Source organism: Dromaius novaehollandiae, chromosome Z, assembly GCF_036370855.1.
Source record: "Dromaius novaehollandiae isolate bDroNov1 chromosome Z, bDroNov1.hap1, whole genome shotgun sequence".
Lineage (NCBI taxonomy): Eukaryota > Metazoa > Chordata > Aves > Casuariiformes > Dromaiidae > Dromaius > Dromaius novaehollandiae.
In genome coordinates, this window is record NC_088132.1 from 121,159 (window position 1) to 142,675 (window position 21,517).

General features: G+C 62.1%; 1 protein-coding gene across 1 annotated transcript; it reads right to left on the reverse strand.

Moving 5' to 3' along the window:
• Positions 1-2,343: 2,343 nt before the first annotated feature.
• Positions 2,344-15,981, reverse strand: LOC112982659 (maestro heat-like repeat-containing protein family member 7). Its single transcript, XM_064501859.1, has 23 exons — positions 15,852-15,981; positions 15,248-15,324; positions 14,881-15,003; positions 14,511-14,590; positions 14,191-14,295; positions 13,965-14,085; positions 13,575-13,661; positions 12,684-12,776; positions 12,066-12,246; positions 11,590-11,699; positions 11,039-11,188; positions 10,688-10,842; positions 10,128-10,275; positions 9,319-9,503; positions 9,092-9,229; positions 8,263-8,377; positions 7,678-7,815; positions 6,637-6,813; positions 5,614-5,769; positions 4,693-4,794; positions 4,153-4,255; positions 3,728-3,787; positions 2,344-3,386 (listed from the first exon to the last, which is right to left on the reverse strand). The coding sequence occupies exons 1-23, from the start codon at positions 15,979-15,981 to the stop codon at positions 3,193-3,195; spliced, it is 2,928 nt and encodes a 975-aa protein (XP_064357929.1). The 3' UTR covers positions 2,344-3,192.
• Positions 15,982-21,517: the final 5,536 nt, after the last annotated feature.

Consider the following 21,517-nt stretch of genomic DNA (forward strand, 5'->3'; position numbering starts at 1 on the left):
GCCCTTTTCACGCCCTTTTTCCCCTGTGCAGGTGCAAGAGGTTTTTCACCTCGCAGACGGCTCCCCGGGGCGCCGGTGTGGCCTTGCCCAATGCGCCTTGGCAGCGGCGGCTCTGCAGCAGCGGCAGCAATGTCGAGACAAAACCGCACTTAGTACCGGTTCTCTACAACCAGCAACAAACTAATTATTTGGGAAGGATAATTTAGTCCTCTCTCAGGAGAGAGATTGATATCATCAGAGTGAATACAAGCAATCCAAGAAATACCAGTCCCTCAGATGAAAAGGCAGGTTAGGGCCTTTTCAGGTACATTAGGATTTAATAGGTATTAGGTTTCACTATTCACTAGGTTTAGTGAAAAAAGCAAAGGCATTAACACAGTTAACTAAAGATAGTGAACCAGATTTAGTGGTGTGGACTCCAGAGGTGGAAAAAGCATTTAAAGAGTTAAAGCAGGCAGTTCTGAAAGCTCCCTCTTTAGCATTACTGGACTATGGAAAGTCCTTTGTGTTATATTAGAATGAACGAAAGGGAATCGCAAGCAATGTTCTAGTTGGGAAAACTGCCCAGGGCTGGTGTGTGATAGCTTATTCTTCAGCGCAGCTGGATCTGGTAGTTCAAGGAATGACTGCATGCTCTAGGACTGTAGTGGCAATGGCTACAATGATTCAGAAGGTGAGGAATAGTGTTTCAGGACACCCTTTAACTGTAATGGTGCCTCATGCAGTGAAAATTGTCCTGACCCAGCAGGGTCACTCATTAGTTACCCACTAATGGTTGCATTGGTCTGAGCTAGTTTTCTGCGCTGAACCAAATGTGGTTTTAGAACAGTGTGATATGCTAAACCCAGCTACTTTGCTACCAGAAAGACTGCAACCCAAAGAAAAAGTAATTCACAGTTGTCTGGAAGTGACAGACTTGAGGCCAACCATTCCACCTACTCTGAAAGAAGAGCCCCTGCGCAATCTGGATTTACTCTTGTTCTGTGATAGATCATCATCCTATGAAAAGGGTCAAAGGGCTGCAGGGTATGCAGTAGCTATGCAACATATAGGACTGGAAGCTGGATCCCCTCGAGGACGATTTGGGGCTCAGGCAGCAGAATTGATAGCCTTAACCCGAGCATGTATTATAGCCACAAATAAGACTGCTAATATCGATATGGACTCCAAATAGGCTTTGGGACTGGTATTTGGAACGGGAATAGTTTGGAAAGAGAGAGGCTTCTCAACGGCAGTAAGACACCAAATAGCCCACTGACATCAGATTTTAGAGGAATTGAACTATCTGAAGGGAGGCTGTGAAGAGGATGAGGCCAGACTCTTCTCAGTGGTACCCAGGGGCAGGATGAGAGGCAGTGGGCACAGAAACACAGGAAGTTCCGCCTGAACATCAGGAAAAAAATTCTTTACTGAACGGGTGACTGAGCCTTCAAAGAGGCCGTCCAGAGAGGTTGTGGTGTCTCCATCCTTGAGGTACTCAGAAGCCGTCTAGACAACATCCTGGGCAATGTGCTCTCGGTGACCCTGCTGAAGCAGGGAGGTTGGACTAGAAGCTTTCCAGAGGTTTCTTCCATCCTCAACTGTTCTTGGATTCTGTGATGGCCCTGGCGGGTGCTTTGTCTTCTGGTGGTGCTTGCTTGTCTTCCGGGGCTAAAGGCAAGGGCCTTGTGCAGGTTACAAAGCTTGTTCCTGCTATCAATTCCTGGAGTTGTGATCTTTGTCAAAAAAAGCATCCCTTGGGGCTGCAGGCCTGCTTTTTGGTAGCAGTGGGAGGCTTAGTTCCCATCAGTGTTAGTGGACTTAGAGAAGGGCTGTTCCTCTCCCAGCACAGCACTTCTTACCAGAGTGCTCCCCAGAACAAACCTTGTGGGAGCCTATTTGTGCTGAACAGGAGCAGCAGCTGGGGCTGCCCAGGAAGGGCTGGGGCTCAACGGCTGCCCCATCTGCTTTGCCGACTCTTACGGCACACATGATGCTCCAGCCCTTTGCAGCATGCTGTCTCTTTGGGTGCCCTCCTGGCATCTGCCGGGACTTTACACGCTCCATCTAGGCTCTCCTGCCTGTGCTCCCAGTGCATGCTGGGCTATGGGGCTGGGAACACCCATGGCCAAGCTCAGGACTGGCAGGAGCTGCCCCTCCAATGTTCCTCTCCCCCAGGGCTGCCTGCAGGAGACTTTCTCAGCAGTGGTGGGGAAGGGGTGCCAGGTGGCCCCCAAGCTCAGTGGGCCTTGGCTCACCTTCTTGCTGTGGTCACATGAAGGTTGGCAGCGTGGTGATCTCCAGGTGGCTGTGGGCCAGGTCAGGGAGCACCTGCTTGTGGCATACGATGACACAGACCTGAGGTAGGGTAGTGCAAAAGATCTTTTATTGAAAACACAATGGCTGGTTATACAGCAATCTAGCTCAGCCACTCCTCCAAGTATATCCTAGGCACTGTGGCATCTTGTGATAGGTAGGAAGACGTCTTCTGATGCCTGGCAGGCAGGCAGGACAGTCCAGCAGGATAGGCCCACCGCAGCTGCTGGCACGTAGGCAGGAAGGCACATGATCACTGGCAACTCACATGCACACATTCTGGCCACAAATCATAGTTACTACATCATTACTTTCTGCTTTAAAGGTTCTCTGCTGTCTTACACAGTGCCATCCTGTTTTGGTCCCCAACACAAACCCTCATCTGAAAGGGGTAAAATCTCTGTGCAAATAATGCATCATCATGTTGAAGGGGCACCCTCAAGCATCTTCCTGCTCTTACTTTTGGCTTTTGAAGTCACGGCGTGTGAAGAGCTCCATCTGCAGAGGGCCAGCAGCCTCTAGGGCCTGTGCAGAGCTCTGGGCTCTGAGGCACTGGTGCCAGGATGGGCAAAGCCAACGGTGCATGGGCACAGGGACTCACAGCCCTTGGCGTGCAAAGGGGAGCTTGCAGCACAGCAGCTGACTTTGCTGCTGAGGCCAGAGTGTGTGATCCTGATGCCTTCAGGGCCTGAGTTTTCCACCGCTTTGTTTGCACAAAGGAAAGACACTGACACGTGCTGAAGAGACAGGGCTGCTTGTTGGGGAAAAGCTCAGCAGAGGGTGGACTGGCAGCACAAGGCTGGGCTGGGCTGGGCCTGAGGGCTGGAGCTGTCCTGGGGCCAGGGAGGGAGGACAGGAACAGCCCCAGGTGGCCGCTGTGTGCAGAGCAGCCTGGCATCAGGACACAGGCGAGCTCCAGCAGCAAACACGGCCAGCTCCCCAAGGACGGTGCCACCTCTCCCACGCTCTCCTCAGACGGTAGCACAGGCCTTGGTGGGTGCCTCCAGTCCCTGGAGCTCGCAGCAGCAGGATGGTTTGAGTGGCCAGGGAAGAGATCGACGGGCTGATGTCCTTCTCCAAACCTTGCAGGGCTGAGAGAGAAAGGACCAGAGCAGAGATCAAGCCTGTGGACCTGCACAGACCCCAGGCATCCCCTCCTGACAGGGCCAATCCCACCCAGCTCATCCCACGGCCAAGAGGGAGTGGCAGTGGAGTGGCGGGAGGTTGGGGGGGGGGGGAATGCATCAGCTGGCAGTTGCTGGCCAGCAACGTCCCCAAAGCCCCTGACATCTTCTTGACGCTCTACCCACACGGCGCCTGCTCTGCACGGGCAGCAGAGCCCTCCTCGCCTGGGGCAGGGATCAGAGCTCGCCGCCCAGAGTTGGTCTTCCTCCTCGCCAGCACCAGCTGGTGCCCCGCTGCCCTCACTCACCCTTGCAGATGTCCTCCAGTTTCTCCTTGCTCCGGCCCCTCAGGCACTGCCCAGCAAGCCCTAGGCACACACACAGCCCCTCACAAATCTTGCTGCCCAGCCCACCCCCAGCAGTAAAACTCTGCTCCATGCCTTCCAGCCTGGCTGTGTGCCCTCCTCCCCTCAGGCAGGGCTGACCCCCCGGGTGCTTTCCCCCGTGCGACACCCAAGGAAGCTGGGAAGCTGGGCGGGACTGAACAAGGCTCCCACCAGCCCCACGTGCCTGGGCAAAGATGGGAGAGGGTGACGTGGAGCCCCCAGGCACCGCGTCAGGCACTGGGGGCTCCAGCAGCCACAGCAGCGCCACTTCCTGCTGCCAGCGCAGCAGCCAGGCCTTGGGTCAAGCTGCCCCAGGACAGAGAGGGACCCCAGGGGTTGCCACTCACCAGTGAACCTCACGGCTGCCTCCCGCAAGGGCTCCTGTGGGCTCTGCAAGCACGACAGGCTGTGGCGCAGGTATTCTCCTGCCCTTCTGCTGTCCCTCGCCAGCTGGGGAGAGCACAAGAGCACGGGCTTGGCACGCACCCTCCTCACCCAGCCAGGCACTCCCTCCGCCCAGCACTGGCCTCCCCAGCCTTCCCCTGCCAGGACGCTCACCACTCCCACACACAAGCTGTGCAGTGCTGAGGCTTGGAGGCAGCAGGGGGCTGGCTGCTCCCCAGGGATGCTGCAGTGCTCTCCTGCTCCCAAGGCCTGGCTGGGTCAGGGACTGCTTTAGCATCCCAGGGGCCAGTGAGGGGAGAGGCGCCTGGAGAAGAGCCCTCCGGGGCAGTGTGCTTGGAGAAGGGCAGCAGCAGTGCAGCTCCAGGCTGGCAGCCCCACGCTGCAGCTGTGGCGAGGGGCACAGCTGCCTGCCTCACACATTGGGCAGGGAGGGGGACAGCCCTTGTCCGGGCTGCGTCTGAGGGCTTTGGGGCTGGCCTTACCAGGCACTCGCCGATCCTCCACGTCTGTGCTGCCGCGGTCAGGTGTCCCAGCTGCTCCCACTTGAGGAACTTGGCAGCACCAAGGAGGGCTTCCTGCGAGGCCTGCACAGCAGCAGAGACTGAGAGATGCCATCGCAGCCCAGGGGAGAAGACCCTGCACCCTCCTCCCCCTGGCAAGCCTCACGGCCTTTCCCTGCCCAGCTGGGCACCCAATCTGCCACGGTTCCATGCCCTGGGCACAGACATGGGGCAACCACCATCTCAGGCACCTCGCTCTGCCGCAGCAGCACAACAGACACCCACCCCCAAGAGCTGCTGAGCTGGAGGTAAGGCCAGGAGGAGGCTGAAGGGCTGCAGTCGCACAGACACCCAGGCAGGACTCAGCTTCACACAAGCATTCCCAGCACAGTGCTTGGCTCCCCAGCCTGATCCATTGCTGCTCCCTTGTGCCCCGGGGCCAGAGCAGGGTACTCGGGATGCAGGGCCAGTCCCCTCTCCTGGCTGCATCTCCCTCCCTGGCACTCTGCCCTCCCCGGGCTCAGGGGCTGTGCAACTTGTTGGCTCCCAAAATGCCTTGCCAGTGCTGCACCTCTCGGTGTGCACCAGGGGCACTGCGGGCACAGGGTGAACTTAGTGAGCAGGGGGTCTCTTCCTGCGGTGGGCGTGCCTGAGGGAGCTGGGGCATGCCCCGGCCCAGACACCTCCAGGGCCCCTGGGCAGAGCACAGCAGCAACAGGGAATGGGGGTCAAAGCCCGGCCTCGCACACCTGCAGGCACAGCTGGGAAGCCCCGAGGGGCTACAGTGCTTAGGCCCTTGCAGCCACGGGCTGCTGTGGCACCAGGGAGAGCAAGTCTGGGAAATGCCATGCCCAGCTCCTTGGCCCCTTAGAAACTTCTAAGACCCTGGTTAGAAATCCATACCTGGGCCACGTTCAGGATCTCGTCATGCAAATGGAAGACCAGGGGGAGCAGGCTCCTGTGCACTTGCTCCTTCACCTGCTTATCTCTGCTGCCCACTACAGCCTCCATGACATCTTTGAAGAGGTGGATGGAGAGCTCTCGCACGTGCCTAGGCTCCTGGTGGGAAGGAAGAAGCAAGGGGCATCTCAACACTGGCTGCTCCAAGACCACGATCAGCACGGGGATCGGCATGGCAGATGTGGGCACAAATACTTCGGGCCCTCACTCCGCACCGAGGAGCTGTGGGCCAGGTCTGCAGCCATTGCAAAATGGCCCCAGGCCCACGCAGGGCAATGCAGCAGGCTTCTGTAACACGCTGTGGCCAGGCAGAGCAGAGCTGGGGGAGATGTCCGTGTCTGCAATAGCTCCTCTGGCCCTGGCCACACTCCCGCTAGTCACCCCCAGCAGAGGCCCACAAGAGCTGCCCCAGGAGACGCACCGAGGAGGAGACAGGGAAGGCCCTCCACAGCAGCTCTTGCATGCATCCCCATCCGCTCCAAGCCCCACCTGCCTGCCACGGCAAGCGGCAAGAGCGCATCTGCAGGGATGGGCAGCAGCAGGACAGGCTTCCCTGAGCTCTGCCTGCCTGCCCCTCCTGGGCAACCTTTCTTGATTGCCTGGGGGCTTGCTCCGCGCTCCCCAGCTCAAGAGGCTGGCAGAAAGAGGCAGCCAAGCGGCATGGCCTCTCCCTCACGCCCAGGCCTGCTTCTGGCATGGCAGGGGCCAACCACAACATGGAGCAGCCACGGGCAGAGAGGGCGCTGCCTCAACCTAGTCCTGCACACCAGGACACCATGGGCAGGACAAGGCAATGACCCCACATCCACAAGGCAAACAGTTTCCTGACAGCACCCAGGGCCTGTGGTGGAAAGCGCAAATTCGCATGCCGGGGGCATGCGCACAGGGGAAAACACCACAGCCGTGACGCCGCACACAGGCTCACAGACATGCCAACAGGGCCCCCAGCTCTTCCCCCAGCCTTACGTCATCAAAGAGCGGCAGGAGCTTCTCCAACAGCTGCAGAGCGATGCCAGCCACCCTCTCTCTGGCCATGACATGGACCACATGGCTGAGCACCACCAAGGCCTTTGTGCCAATGTCCCTGTCCACATCCTGCAGCTGCTCCATGAGGAGTGGCACCAGGAAATGCATTCTTCGTACCTGCGTGAAACACAACCTCGATTTCTGAAGAAAGACACCTGGCCCTGGCAACGATGCTTGCCTTATTGGACACCATCTTCCTCTCTGGCTTTCCAGAAGCAGGCACAGCAATTACTGCAGCAACCTGCTGCCACGCAGGGCTTACTGGCACAGCCACAGGGGGTGTGGCGACTGGGGGCATAGGCAGGGAGGAGACACCAGCATGGGCTCCTCTCCACCTGACCAGTAGCCCTCTTCTGCACCACACTTGACTGGGCAGGGGCGCTAGTGGCTAACACTGTCTGGAAAGCTGCCCAGGCCACGAGCAGTCTCAACCCTAGCAGGCTTCTTTCCCGTTGGGGCTCAGTGCCCCATTGCCAAGGGCCTGCAGGCACCTACCCCTTGTGCACAGGGGCTGCAGTGTGGCGCGGCACAGCGCAGAGACCCCCCCTCCGCAAGGCAGCACTCAGCATGCCGTGGCCCCTGCCTGGTGGGGGCTGCTGCCTCACGGCCCCAAAGCTGCGTGTGGCATTAGCCTGGCCCTGCGCTCAGGCTTGCCTTCCACCACGCAGCAGGATGCTCCCGCTGGGCACAGCACTCCCACCACACAAGCTCTTTGGAGCTGTCCTGCTTGGTGCAGGGCCAGGAGCTCTTGCTGGTGCAGCCACAACATGCAGTGGCAGGAACGCTTTCAGGCATGCACTGGTGTCTCTCACTGTGTGCCACAGCCAAGGGCCTGGCCCAAAAGACTCGGGGAGATGCACAGGGCAAGGGCAGAGCTGCAAAGTCCAGCAAAGTCCAAGCTACTGTGTTACCCAGACACCCCCACCCCCCCCCCCAGCCCCACGCTGCCGGCACGGGTTCACCCGGCTGACCCCTGCTCACCGTCTCCTCCCTCTCACACAGCAGGACGAGGCCTCTGAGCACCAGCCCGCGCATCACCCCGCAGCGACTCTGCAGATACCTCCCAAGGACAACCAGCACATCCTCATCTTCTCCACAAAGGTCACCGCAGGCCAGCAGCTGAAACACACAGCACAATGAGACTGGCACTGTCAGCAGCACTCCCTGCCTCGTGCAGTGCTGCATCCCACCAACAGCTCCGGGCAAGGCCACCGGGCCCAGACGAAGCCCGCCACAAAGGCACCCTTGAGTGCGGAGAGCCCCTGGGGCCCCACTCTCTGCCCGGGGCCTCACTGCACCGCACAGATTGCTCGCCTGCTCCTCCACACTATCTGCAGCCTCTTATCCGCATGCCTTTGAGCAGACGGGCAAGAGAGCTGCCACAAGGCAGGCAGGAAATGCAGGTGGGCACAAGAGTTACCCCGCCACAGAGGGGCCAAGCCCCGGGTAGTAATCACAGTGCACCTGCTCCCCAGCTCCACTCACTGCCGTCCACCCCTCAGCGGGGGCACAGGACACTAGAGGGGATAGGGGCACGCCAGGTGCACCGCCTGCCAGCACACTCACCTCCACCAGGAAAGCCATGGCAGGGATCTCTTGCAAGGCCTCCTCCCTGCGGAGCAGCTCTGTCAGCCGCTGCAGCATGAAAGCACGCAGGTGACTTGATGTCTTCCTCATCTCTCTGGCAGAGGGAAAAAGGCACCATTGCTCTTGAGCAGCAAGGAAAATCTCTTCTGGCATCACCCTGCCCCATCCCTCTCGTCTGTCCCCCATGGCCTATGACAGGCAGGGCAGGGCAGGACCAAGTTTCTGCTCAGCTCCGGCAGCCGACCGCATTTGCTCGTGGACACGTGGTCTTTCCCCACCACACCTCACCATGAGGAAGCCACTGCCCAGCAGCATTCGGCTCCTTTTGGCGCCGGAGACTGGAAAAACATCCTTCCGGTCCTGAAGTCAGCCCTGACAACGCGACCCATTTCCTGCTCACTTTAGATTCATGCCCCCCATGGGCTCTTCCACTAATCCTCTGGGCATCCTGACCCTTCCCTGCTTGGCTGCCCTTGCGGGGGCTGCCTGCACACAGTGCCTGCGGCTCGCTCTCAAGGGCACGAGCCCAGGCCCCGTGTGAGGGGACTCCAGGCCTTTGTGAGGTGAGTGCTCCTGGCCCCCACACTCTCTTGTGCCTGGAAACACCCATTCTCCCTCGGCAGCTTGCAAAGCCTGGCAGCGACGGAGTGGCAGCTCCCTTGGCCGCTCTACTCGGCCACGCCTCACTCACAAGTGCTGAAGCTGCAGCCCCGTTCCTTGAGGCCTGGGCACCCCTGCGGGCTTGGTGGTGTGCCCCATCTGCAGGGCAGAAAGCCTGGGGGCACAGCAGGGACAAGGGGGCTCTCACCTGGCCAGCAAACCCACTCCCCTGTAGAGGGTCTCTGTGCTGAGCAGCAGGTCCCAGCCACGCTTCCTCTCCATGAGCAGCACCTGCGCCTCATAGCCAACACAGCACAGCAGCGCTTTCATCGTCTGCACTGTGAACCTGTGTGCAGAGCAAAGCCCAGGTCACACCGGCACCCCTGGCCCTGCCCCCAGGTCCACAGCAGAGATGGCGGGGCTGAGATGCAGCACCTCACGGCACTGCTCAGAGCAGACTCTTCCCCTTGGCATTCCCTCCAGATCTCGGCCTCCTCTGGCGACAGCTCTGTGGTGAAGGAAATCTGGAAGAGCAGCACCAGGAAGAGCTGGTGGAAAAAGGCCTCCACCTCCTGCAGGTAGCTGGACTGCTGGAGGATCTCATGAAGCGCTCGTGTTGCCTGCCAAAAACACACAGAGACAGCTCTCGCTGCGGAGACGTCCCTGTCGCACGGCCCCAGCACCACCGGGCGTGAGGCTCAGACACTGCCCTGGGCCACGGGACATGCAGAAGGAGTGCACGGTCTGGCTGTCCACCCAGACAAAAGCTGTGGGCGCTCTGTGGACTCAGCTCCTCTTCATGATGTGGACACAACAACCCTTCCTGGGGCGGCGGGAATGTTGCCCTGGGGGCCCTCGATGCACAGGCCTGCCCGGCATGTGCCTTGCTCCTGCCAGGCCCCTAACCATGCCCCGCACACTAAGCTAGACCCTAACCCAGGTTTCCAGCCCACTAAGCAAGGTGCAGGGGCAGAAGAGGGGGGGAAGGCCACCCAGACAGGGCTCCAGGGTTGTGTGTAGAGGGCCTCATGCAGTGCACTGCAGCCCAGGGTGCTGCCGCAGCGCAGGCCTCCCCAGTGGAGCTGGGCAGGGCCCTGCCAGCCGTAGCCCTGACGGGCTGTGCCTGTGCGCCCTGGGGGAGGGCACAGCCTGGGGGTGGATGGGGAAGGGGAGGACTCCCTGCCTCTCGCCCACAGAGGTGAGCCCAGCCCTGGGAGCGCGCGAGGCCTCGGCCGGAAACTCACGGCCAGGGAAAAGACGTCTGTGTCGTCCCCATCCGAGGTGAATATCTCGTGCAGCGGCCAGTCCTCCAGCACGCTGAGCAGCTCCTGCAGCACCCTCTCCGCAGCCTCGGGCTTCGAGACCAGCAGCCTCCACATGGCCGCGGCAGCACTGCAGGCCCAAAGCACCCTGTCAGCAGCTGCCGCGGCCACAGCACCGTGGCCTTGGCGGCCCCAGAGGGCCTGGGCTGGCCACCAGCCCTGCCTCTGCCCACTGCCCTCTGCCCACTTGCTGGCCGCGCCCAGCCGGCCCTGCCCCACCTCCCAGCAGACAGCCAAGCTCGAGCACACAGCTTGCGGGGCAGGCAGGGAGCAAGGCAGCTGGGCTCTGGGGCTGACGGCACACAGACGGTTGGCTCTGGCTGATGCGGCCCTGCCTGATGCACCGTGGCTGGCACAGGGGCACAGCGGGAGGGCCCAGCCCCTCAGCACTCTCTTGAAAAGCTCCATCAATCTGGCAGACCACATGGGATGAGCCCAAAAGGCTGCGAGGCCCCCAGCACTAGAGACACCTGGGCGCATACCTGTCGCATGATGGGCAACACCGCAACAGGGTCATGACCACGTCTTCAGGGTACGTGCAGGTCAGCTTCAGGAGGGCCCTGTCCAGGCTGAGCCGGGCAGACACCTCTGTGATGGAGAGCACGCTTCTCCAGATGCACCTCACTATCTTGGGCACCTGGAGGGGACACGGCGCAGAGTGGGGCTGCTGCCGGAGTGCAGCCATTTGCCCAGCTCCCACTGAGAACGGCATCCCTTGCCACCGCTCTGTGCTGGCCTCAGGGGGGGCCGCCTGTCTGGCAGACCTGCAGTCAGGGGGAAAAACATCCCCCGGAGGGCTCGAACCCCGGCCACACCACCCGCCACCTACTCACATGCTCCATAAGGCAGGCATCCTCTGTCACAAGGACATCCAGCATGTGAGCAGCTGCCTGCGTGTCATAGGCGCTGCAGGCTCTCATGGCCCTGATGGCCATGACGATGACGTCTGTGCTCTCAGAGGGCTGCAGGTATTTCCCAACTACCTACAGGAGGAAGGGCAGCAAGCAAGGCGCATACGTCACACCCCGTGTCCCGACTGCGCTGCCTGCCTCAGCAGCGAGTGGCCCTGGAGACAGACACGGGGCAGGGCTGGCACAGCCACCCCCGGCGAGCCAGGAGCTGGGGCCCTGCTGGGCTGGGGGACAGCACTGGGCAGCAGGCGGATGGTTGGGCTCAGGGGCCCCGGGCGCTGTTCCTGCGCGCGACCAGAGCTCGCTGGCGGCAAGAGGGAAGCCTTTGCCTAGTCCCGGCCCACGGACTGTGTGAGCCCTCTCCCCAGGCACCGCAAGGCCCCGGCAGCCCCGCCGCTGAGCAATCCCTCTGCTCGTCCAAGCCGCGTGCTGACCCCTGGGCTGGCAGTCCCAGCCAGGGAGGTGCTCCTTACCGTCAGGAGTTGCCTGGCATCGCTGGACTGTGAAAGACAGAAGGCGTTGATTGCTTCCCAGTCCTTCTGGAGCTGCAGGTGCTCTGGGCTAGCCGGCCACTGCTCCCTGCCTGGACAGGAGGGGAAACGCAGGGCCCTCAGCGGGAAGGCTGCATGGGTGCCCGCGGCCCACTGAGGGCGTCAGGGAGGACTCTCCCCTGGCAGCCCAAGAGGGCACGCCAGAAATGTCTGGGGAGCAGGATCCCCTGGGAGGGTCTGGGCCTACGGCAAGGCGGGGGGGAAGGAGCAATTGCTTTCAGGAATACAGCGAGGCAGAACGTCTTGGACCAGACTTTCTGCTCTGAAGCAAGAAAGGAGGCCTCAGCGTAGCAGGTGCTGCCAAAGGGTTTCCAGGTCACTGCTAAGCAGCACAGGCACGAGGCTCTGGCGGCTGGGTGGCTGCGTCTGGAAGGACCCAGCCCAGCGCAGCTACTCACTCTCTTCCCGCAGGATGAATCTGCAGAGGTGCCGAAGAGCAGCCGCAGCCCTGTCACTAGTCCCCTGCTCCTCGTAGGCACAGCAGAGCGTGAGACACCCCACCAGCTGCCCCAGGATTGGGAAATGCTTCTGTCTCCCATGGCCAGAGCTGTCGCTGGTTTCTTCAAAGTGGTGCTGGGCCTGGGGGCACAGGAAGCGCTGGCACCAGGGCTGAGGGGCACCGGTCAGGACCAAAGGCCCAAACCCACAGTCCATCGAGAGCTGGAGCCCACGTGAGCCAGAGCTTTGGGGGGCCCTGCTGGCCCTGGCTCCCAAAGCAGCCGTGCAGCAGCCGAGAGCGGGGAGGGCTGCCACACCTGCTGGGCCCACGACCTGTGCCCAGGGCAGGCCTGCCCTGCGCAGGGCTGGCGGCACAGTCGGCTCATGAGGGAGCTGGGACCACAGCGGGAAACCCAAAGAGGCAGGGCTGAGATCTTAGCCTCTGGGCAGGGTCTTGCTGAGGGCCCTGACCTCTGCCCAGGCCTCCCTCGGAGGCAGCCCGGACCTGCAGGGCACGCCGGGGCCCTGGCAAGGTGTCATGGGGTGGCTGGAGCATGCCTGCACCAGAGGCTCCTTACCTGCAGCAAGGAAGAGCTCACCAGCCTGGCAATCCGCCCCACGGCCCTCACACGCGCAGCTGCTTGCTTGGACTCCGTGAAGGGCAGCAGGACCTGCGAGGAGAAAAGCTGCTGGTCTGGTCTCCCCTGCGCCCTGACTGCTGCTCCGAGGCAGGCAGCTCTGCTTAATGCCTGGCCAGGTTTATGCGTTGGATCCTCGGAGTGGGAGCAAAGCCTGCAAGCAGGTTCTTGCCTCCAGAGGGCCTCGCAGCAGTGGGGCAAATCCCCCAGGTGAACCTGCTGTGGCCACGCTGGTAGCCGGAGCCCGTTGCTACCGCAGCTCCTGCTCCTTTCCAAAACTGGCCCTCCGGGCCTTCCCCAGTACCAGGAGGCTTTGGGGCCAGCACCACCTTGCTGCTGGGCACTCAGGGTGCTGGCCTAGGAGGAAGTCCCAGGGGCAAAGCTTCCAGCCTGACATGGGCAGGTCCCAGGGGGCCGCCGCCCTGCTCGGCCCTGGGGAGGAGAGCACAAGGGATGGGGGAGCCGAGGGGCAGCAGTGGCAGCTGCCCACTGTGTGGGGCCGAGGGAGGAGGCTGCAACTCCTTGCCCTGCTTTGGGGCCAGGGAAGCTTTGGGACAGTATTGGCCTGGAGGCACAGTGGGCAGCACTTTCCCCTGACACTGCAGGAATGAGGGGAGGGGAAGGGATGCTGACTGCCGCCAGGAGACACTGGGCTCACGGAAGAGCGCCGTGGAGAGCTCCGCTCCCGCAAGGCAGCCGGGACCCCCCCCCCACAGCGTGCTCTCTGCAACTGGTGCTGGGCAGGGAGGGGGCGGGGGTCACCTGAGGGTGTAACTTCCCTTCGCGGTGAGGGACTGGCCCTGTGAACCCCACTCTTGGCAAATACCAGACCTTCAGGATGATCTGCATCTCCAGCAGCTGAGAGGCAGGGCAGCTGAGCACCAACACCTGCAGCATGCTGTCCATGGCGTCCAGGGTCTGCAAGGAGGACAGAGGGTCAAGGCGCTTCTTCCCCAGTGCCCCTCGCCTGCCGCAGAGGGGCTCGAATTCCTCCTGCTTGAGGGGGACACCCATGGCCCTGCGGAGCCCAGGGAGAGGCCCTGGCGCAGGGGAGCTGCTGCACAGGCCCAGCCTGGCGGCACTGCCTGGGGCAAGGGGAAGAAGGGAGGCGGGTGGGAAAGCCAAGCTGGGATCCTGCCCCAGCTTGGAGCTTACAGCACAGGCGAGCCAGGGACCACTCCGGAGAGCCTGGCAGGCCTCCGTAGCCCAGCCAGTGCATACCTTGGAGTAGAGGGAAGCATTCAGGCTCTGTGCATCCTCCCTTGGAGGCAGGGAGAAGACGCTGCAGAAGCAGGCATGCAGCAGGCTGTTGTTTTCGCTCTCCGGAACCAGATGCACTTTGCTGCAAGCAGAGAGAGGAGCCTTTCAGTCCCTGAGGCTGGCAGCAGTCCCTTTATGCCCTGAGAAGGTTTTTGCGGACCTTGGGGCGGGAGACCGGGGAGGATACGTGCAGTAGGTGGGGGAGCCACCTCTTGCCCCCAGCATGCTGGCCAGGCACAGGCAACAGTCCTGGCAGGTGGGGCCCGATGCCCTCTCCATCTCCTGCTTCACCCTTTGGGGGAAAGCCCAGGAGACACAGGGTAGCCCCAGGGCCCTGTCTGCCCTCCCGTCTCCACCACTCTCGGGCCCAGCCCAGCAGAGAGCAGAGGCCCAGCACACGGCACTGGCAGATTGCCCCAGCACGGGGGATGCCTCCCTGCTAGGACTGGGGCCATCGGGGCCATATGGTGGGGAGGCCTGGGCCAAGCCAGCAGCTGGGGCAGCTACCTCATGGCACTGATGGCGAGCATGACTTGCTGCCGCACTGCACTGCCCATGTGGTCGCTGGGCTCCTCTTGCAGCAGCACCTGGAGAGCACAGCCGCGACGGGCCATGGGAGCTGCCAGTGCCCAGCGAGCAGCCTGCAGGCCCGGCAGAGCCCGGGTGCCCCCATCCCAGCACTGACACTCAGGGCGGCCCCCTCGTTGCCCAGCGCCCAGTTCGCAGGGGTCCTCAGGGGCTCCTGCAGCCCCGCAGTGGGAAGAAGGGCTGCGCCCACGAGCCATGACCACACACCTCCCTGTGCTTGCACACCCCCATCCTGCCCTCGTTGGTGTGCCAGTGCCCCCTCCACCAGCCCGACCGGGGGTCCCCTCACCTCCAGCGTCTCAGCCAGTTCCAATCTGCACAGCCAAAGCTGCTCCCGTAACCAGGCGTTGGAGCTGGCCGCTGTGCACAGAGTGCAGACAGAGGCCAGAAACCGCAGCTTCTCGGCCTCTTCCTGGTACCAGGAGCAGAGGGACAAACAGAGAGCGTAAGAGGCGCACAGCCACGGCCAGCAGCACCACAGCACTGCAGCGCCTGCAGCCAAGTGTGGGGCACCTGGAAGGGAGCAGCCCTCCCCAGCCAGCAGCCCCCAGAAGGGAGGGGGCTGGGGTGGGGGTGGGGGGCTTCTGAGCATGGCACCCCCGCAGGCACCCACCAGGAGATGCAGGCACAGCCCAGAGGGAAAGGGCAACAGGTACCTTTCCTCGGTGGCTCAGAAAGGCATGCAGGTGCTCCAGGGCTTCCGCCTCCTCTCTGGGAAGAGCCAGGCTGGGAGCTGATGGAGAAAGAGAGCAGGCAGAGCTGTAAGGGCTGGCAAAGAGAGGAGAGGGGAGAGCCGAGCCCTCTGCGCAGCTGCACGCCTGCAATCCCGCACACAGCGAGCCCTGGGCCAGGCACCAGCAACGGGGCACGGAGACCCCATCTCCCCTGGGCTCGTCAGGGTTGGGAGGTGCCCAGCGGACGGGACGGGACAGCACCGGACAGCGTGGGGCGCAGCGCTGGAGCACAGGTCAGCGCCTCCAGGTCAGGAACTCGCTCGCAGACAGGCAGGAAAGGTCCCTAGTGCATGGCTGCCTGGTGCCGCCCCAGCTGCCTCTCCCTGCCCGGCCCAGGGAGCGGGAGCTGGGTCCCCTCTGCTGCTCTGCCCCCGGGGGATGCTGTGCTGCGGTGGGCTGCCAAGCCCCAGCAGGCCCCGACGTTCAGGGCCCCAGGGCGCCCGCAGCAGCCTGACGGGAGGCTGTGGCAGAGCGGGGTGGGTCACAGCCCCCGGCCTGCCCAGCGCAGCGGTGCCCCCTCACTCACCCATCAGCAGTGCCTGGGGCACACACCCCTCATGGGGCTGCGGCTGGCTGCTGCTCTCCGCAAGGACCCCGGCCTCCTCCACCTGCTCCTGCCAGGCCACCCTGGGGCGGCTGGGGGGTCTCTCCGCCATCCTGGAGGACACAGCAAAGGCTCCGTGGGGCTGCCTGGGGGTGCCAGGGAAAGACGTGGGTGTGCTCGGGGGCTCCTCCGCCAGCCCTGCACACTCCTGCCCTGTCCCGGCGCCGTCCTGGCGGACACTGTGGAGCTGAGGCCACGCCGGCACCTGGCAACGCTGCGGGGTGTCACAGGAGCGCTGTCACAAAGGGCCCCGCTGTCACCCTAGTGCGTGCGGCCTGTCACCAGCCCGGGGAGGGGCAGGGCGCGTCCCCTCGGGGGCACAGGGCCGTCTCGCCCCCCCACCCGCAGCACCTCTCTTTGCCCTCAGCGTGCCCTGGTCCCCTCAGAGCCGCTCTGATCCTCCTCTGGTGCCCCTTGAGCAGTGCACCCAGCCCCTGCCCTCAGCCCCTCTATGAGCGCCCCACGGGGACAGACTTGGGATGAGGTGTGAAGGCGATGAGCCCCGAAGGAAACCTCTCCTCCAGCGGGGCACCCTGTGGGCTGCTTCATCGCCACCACCAGCCACCCGCTGGGGAGCACGGCCAAAGCCAGAGGTCCTCACCGTGGGCCTGGCATCCCCAGGGCCCTGCCAACACCCGGCACCCCACAGGGCTCCTGGAGGGCTCTCTGTGAGATCAGCACCCTTGGGTGTCTCTGTGAAGTGCCTGTACACTCATGCCTGCAGCAAGGGGAAGAAATGGGAGGAATTTGAGATCTGTGTGCAGCTGCAGGGCTGTGGTCTCGCTGGGATCACAGAGACGTGGTGGGAGAGCCCGCACGCATGGAGTGGTGCAGTGGATGGATGGATGGATACAGGCTCTTTAGGGAGGCCCGGCGGGGAAGGCGAGGAGGGGCAGCCGCCCTGCGTGGGAGGCAGCAGCAGGAACGCATGGAGCTCTGCCTGGGGGTGGGTGGTGGTCTGACTGGGAGCTGATGGGTAAGGACACAGGGGCACACCAGCATGGGTGACATTGTTGTGGGAGTTTGCTGTAGGTCCCCTAGCCAAGCAGGTGAGGTAGATGAGGCCATCTACAGACAGCTACGAGTAGCAGTGCCCCTGGTCCTCTTGGGGCACTCCTCTTGAATCAGCCTGGTATCTGCTGGAGGGACAACGCAGCAGGGCCCAAGCAATCCAGGAGGTTCCTGGAGAGCATTGAGGACAAGTTCCTGAGAGTGGTGATGGAGGACAGGGGCTCTGCTGGACCTCCTGCTTGCAAAGAAGCAAGGGCTGGTCAGGGATGGGCAGGTCATGGGCAGCCTTGGCTGCAGTGACCAGGAGGTGATGGTGGCGCGCAGGATCTTGAGAGGAAGGAGCGGGGCAAAAAGCAGCATTACAAGCCTGGCCTGCAGGAGAGCAGACTTTGGCCTCTTCAGGGATCTGCTTGGAAGACTCCTAGGGGGCAGGGAATGGGGGGGGGGGGCCCACGAAGGCACTCAGCTCCTTCTCGCAACCTCAGCACTGAGATCCCTGGGGCAGGATCTTGCTGTGCTGGAGGGAAGGCATCTGCCGAGGGAGCAGGCCAGGGCTGGGACAGTGCATGGAGCCCATTTCTGCTTGCTAGCTTGGATTGCTAACCGCCCTGCTGAAACACAGGACAGGTGCCTTGCGCACCTTCAGAGCAGCATCAGAGCAGTAAAACCCTCTTCCTGGGCCCTGCAGCCACCTTTCATCAAAACAGCCCATCTAGAAACTCTCCCAGACAAAACGTTGCCCAGAGGCTCCCTGGGCAGGTGCCCGCAGGAGGCGGGCTGAGAGCAAAGGGAAGGAGCCACGGGGAGAAGGACAGCGGCAGCTTCCCACCCACTTGGGGAGCGCAGGGGAAAGAAAGCGTGTCCGGTTTGCTGGCAGCTTTTTGTCTGGCTGTACAGAGACAGCTTTTCCCCCTGGGGAACACTGTCAAGCATCTCCCTGATACCGTATGTAGCTCTTCAATCCCCAGAGGGCTCACTCAGGCCCCTGGGTCATGAAAGAAGCAAGTGGAAGGACCACGGGGCTCACCAAAGGCACACAGAAGGCTCTGGGGTGCACTGAAATGCATCCCGAGAGGGATGGGGCCATGCCAGAAAGCACCCTGAGGGATCTGAGAGGCACTGAAAGGCATCCAGAGCAATCTACGGTGGGACAAACAACACGGCAAGGGCCTGAGAGATGCCAAGGGCACAGGGAGCACCCAGGGATGCACCAAAAGGCTCTCAAAAGCCTCTGGCGTGCACAGCAAGGCAATCAAAGGCTCCCGGGACTCACCACAAGGCACTCGAAGGCTCTTGGGAGGCAACAAATGAACTTGGAGGCCCCTTGAGGTTGCACCAAAAGGCACACGGAGAACCCAGCCCACACCATGCCTTGCCCAGAGGGCCCCTCTCTGCACCAGAAGTGTTGCAGAGGCCCCTGGGGCACAGCAAAAGGCACACGGGAGGCCCTCAGCGGAGGGAAAGGCCAAGCCAGTGATTGGGGATAGGCTGCCGACTGCTCAAAGAGCTCTTGGGCTGCTCTCTATTTGCTGCTTTACGCACCTCCTCGGTGCCTGGCAGCCAGTGTCTGCTGCACACGCTGGACGGGCATAGCTAGAAAAGCTTCTTCCCCTGGCAGGGGCACTGCAGAGGAGGCTGCTCTTCCGTGTCTGCCAAGTCCTCAGGTGCCCAGGGGCAAAGTGGGGCTGGGTGCAGGTCCAGGCCATCTCACGGAGTCGCTGCTAAAACTTCTGCAGTGCCGGCTGTGCTAAGGCTAAGGCTAAGGCTAAGGGACTAAGGCGACCCTTCATTTCCCCCAGCCTTTCCTTTGGCACACAGAGGGCCCCGTCACCAGCCCACGCTCTAGACTGCTCCCAGCTCATAACCACAGGGAAAACAAAGCAGTACGAATACCCTGCTGACAGCTGCTGAGAACCAGCAAAAGGAAAGAGGTGACGAACCGAGACAGGGATTTGGGGAAGCCCTCCTCTCCTGACCTGGCCCAGCCCGCACGCATGGGCTGTGCTGACCTAGGAGCCTCCAGGGAACCTGCCCTGACCGGGGGAGGCAGCCCTGGCAGAGCCAGCTGCTGCAGCGCAGCACCCAGTGCCACCCTCGAGAGAAGCAGCGAAAGAATCAGGGTTAGGGAGTGTGCCTGTGGCTTTGCTTGCCGGTTTCACTGGCCTCCAGTGCAGGGGGCTGCAGTGAGAGCAGGATCCGGATGGCTGCTCTGGTCATTGCAGAGCATCCTGCCTGGGCTGCGCTGGGAGGGACAAGGCTGAGCTGGGCTGGACGGAGGGTGCCGGGTGTCACGGCAGAAAGGGCAGAAGCCAGGGCAGGTGCTGTTGGCTGCCTGCTGCCCGCGTGGGGCTCTTGTCTGGGACGCTTGGTGTGCTGCAGCCTGAAAGGGAGGGGGAGAGGGCTCAGGTGGGACGTGAGCACTTCTCCCTCTCCTTCCTCACACTGGCACTGCCCTGTGCTATACCTGGAGCCACGGCAGAATTTCAGCCAAGCCTAGCATGCCCGGAATGGCACTAGAGACACTCCTCGAGGCCCAGCCATGCTGGGGCTCTGCCCGGCCCCAGCCTCATGCAACACAACAGCTTTGCTCTGCCTGCTTCGAGAGCAGGCGTGGGAACTCTCCCGGCACTGTCCTGCCTGGGTGCCGGGCTTGGCTCTCACGCCTTTGGGGAATTTGCCGTGCAAAGAGACTTCTCCTGACAACCCCCGCCATGGGCACACACACTCCCATCATCTGTGCTGAAAGCGTCCCCCTTTTGACAGCCATCCCAGGGACCCAGATAGCACAAAACTCCTTGCTCCGCCACCAGCTCCTGCAGGACCTAGTCCCAGCTCCCTCCCACTCGGAGGGGGGGGCGGGGGAGGGGGGGGACCAGGGCAGCGCTGCCCCACTCCTGCCACCAGCCCCAGCCAGCCCCAAACCTCTTCCTTTCCCCCCAACCCTGCTCCCCAGGGAAGGGGCACGTTCAATAGCCCTCTGCACCCTGGCCTCTTCCCTTGCTACTCCCCCACGTGGGGCCACCCTGTTACAAGACAACCCTGAGAAGCTCAGAAAGAATGTTCATACTGTTTAAACTAGGCAGATTAGGATAACTTCTATCTCTATGTTCTGAAAAGAAGCAGTCTTTAATCAAAGGCATCCTAGAACTGCTAAAGCCCTAAAAGAAACATTAAATCAAAATGTTTTATTTCTAGGTATGTATTGCCAATTTGGGAAAAGAATTGGAGGTCCAGGTATCCCTAACTGAACTGTCCTCATTATAATACAAAAAATCACGCCCATAGGTCAAAAAGACCAGTGCCCAGGTGAAGACCCCTCCCCTGAGCATGCGTAGGAGTAAAATGGTGTGTAAGCAAAATTATAGTTGTATGTAAATCACTAACAAATCAGTGTAAAAGGGAAAGTTGCAAACCCGGCAATTTGTTTGTATAAATGCTACTTGAAAAGCTGAGGTGCTTGATCTGTGGGAAACCACTGAGCACCCAGGCTTGCGCAACTCTGAAATAAATAAGCAAATGTCTCTCCTCAGTGTGTAATTATTGGCTTATTGCACACCGGGCAACAAATCCACTTTTCGGACAACACCCACAGCGTCCCTCCTATTCTCCCTGCCCTCCCCATTTCCAAGAGGGACAGCCCCAGCCCCTGGGGACAACCCTGCCTGGTCACAGCAGAGATGGAAAATGCTTCCTGCCCTGTACCAGGGAAAACCAGGGAAATTCCACTGTCCCCAATGACCTATAGGGACTCTTGCATGAGCGGCACATGTCCGGTAAGACACAGACACAGCAGTTCACTGCTGCAGGGCTGAGGAGGCACCGGCACCTGGAACTGCAGCTCCTGGCCTGCCACAGAGCACGACGCGGCCGGCTGGTGGGAACCCCGCTGGCAGAGACCTGCCGCCCGCCCGCCATCGTCACCCAGTAGCCCAGTCTGAGAAGACTACCGCTCCCGGCATGCCGCGCAAAACAACATGGCCGCCCGGAAGCCCAGTGCCGGAAGACTGCTGCTCCCGGCATGCTGGGGGCCGCAGCGCTCGGTGAGGTTTGACGCCGTGGAGATTCCGTTCCGTCCCGCCCCTCTTCCTTCCCGTCCCCCCCCGCCATCCTCCCCAGTCCCCCCGGAAACCGCCGCAGAGCCCCGAGCGCGGCCCCGCGAGCCCCAGCACCGGCCCGAGGCTCCCCCGACACCCCCGCGACTGGCCCCGGCTCAGCTCCGACACTGCCGCTGCCCCCCCGCGACTCTCCCTGGGGCTTCCCCTGCGATTCCTCCTCCCTCTCCCCGACACGCCCCCCGCCCGGCGCTACTCCGCGCAGTAAACCGCACCATAGCCCCGCCGCACCCCCTTCCTCCCCCCACCACGTCCTCGGCCCCCACCGCCCCGGCGCACCGCCACCTCCAGCCCTAGTGCTGTTTCCCCTGGCGCTCCCCGGTTGTGCCGCATCACCCAGGACGCTCCCATCCGCCCGGACCCCCGGCACATGCAGAACCCGCAGCCCCGAGTGTGGCGCCCCCGGGCCCCGCTCACCTCTTCTGGGGGGCAGCTGCTGTGCCGGTCCCAGCAGGCAGTGCTCGG

Excerpts from the sequence above, each read along its gene's own strand:
- LOC112982659 (XM_064501859.1), bottom strand. The coding sequence starts at position 15,981 with ATGGCGGAGAGACCCCCCAGCCGCCCCAGGGTGGCCTGGCAGGAGCAG. Across the intron at positions 12,247-12,683 it reads TGAGCTCTTCCTTGCTGCAG|GCCCAGCACCACTTTGAAGA; the intron begins GTAAGGAGCCTC and ends CTGTGCCCCCAG. Across the intron at positions 10,276-10,687 it reads TGTTGCCCATCATGCGACAG|TGCTGCCGCGGCCATGTGGA; the intron begins GTATGCGCCCAG and ends TTGGGCCTGCAG.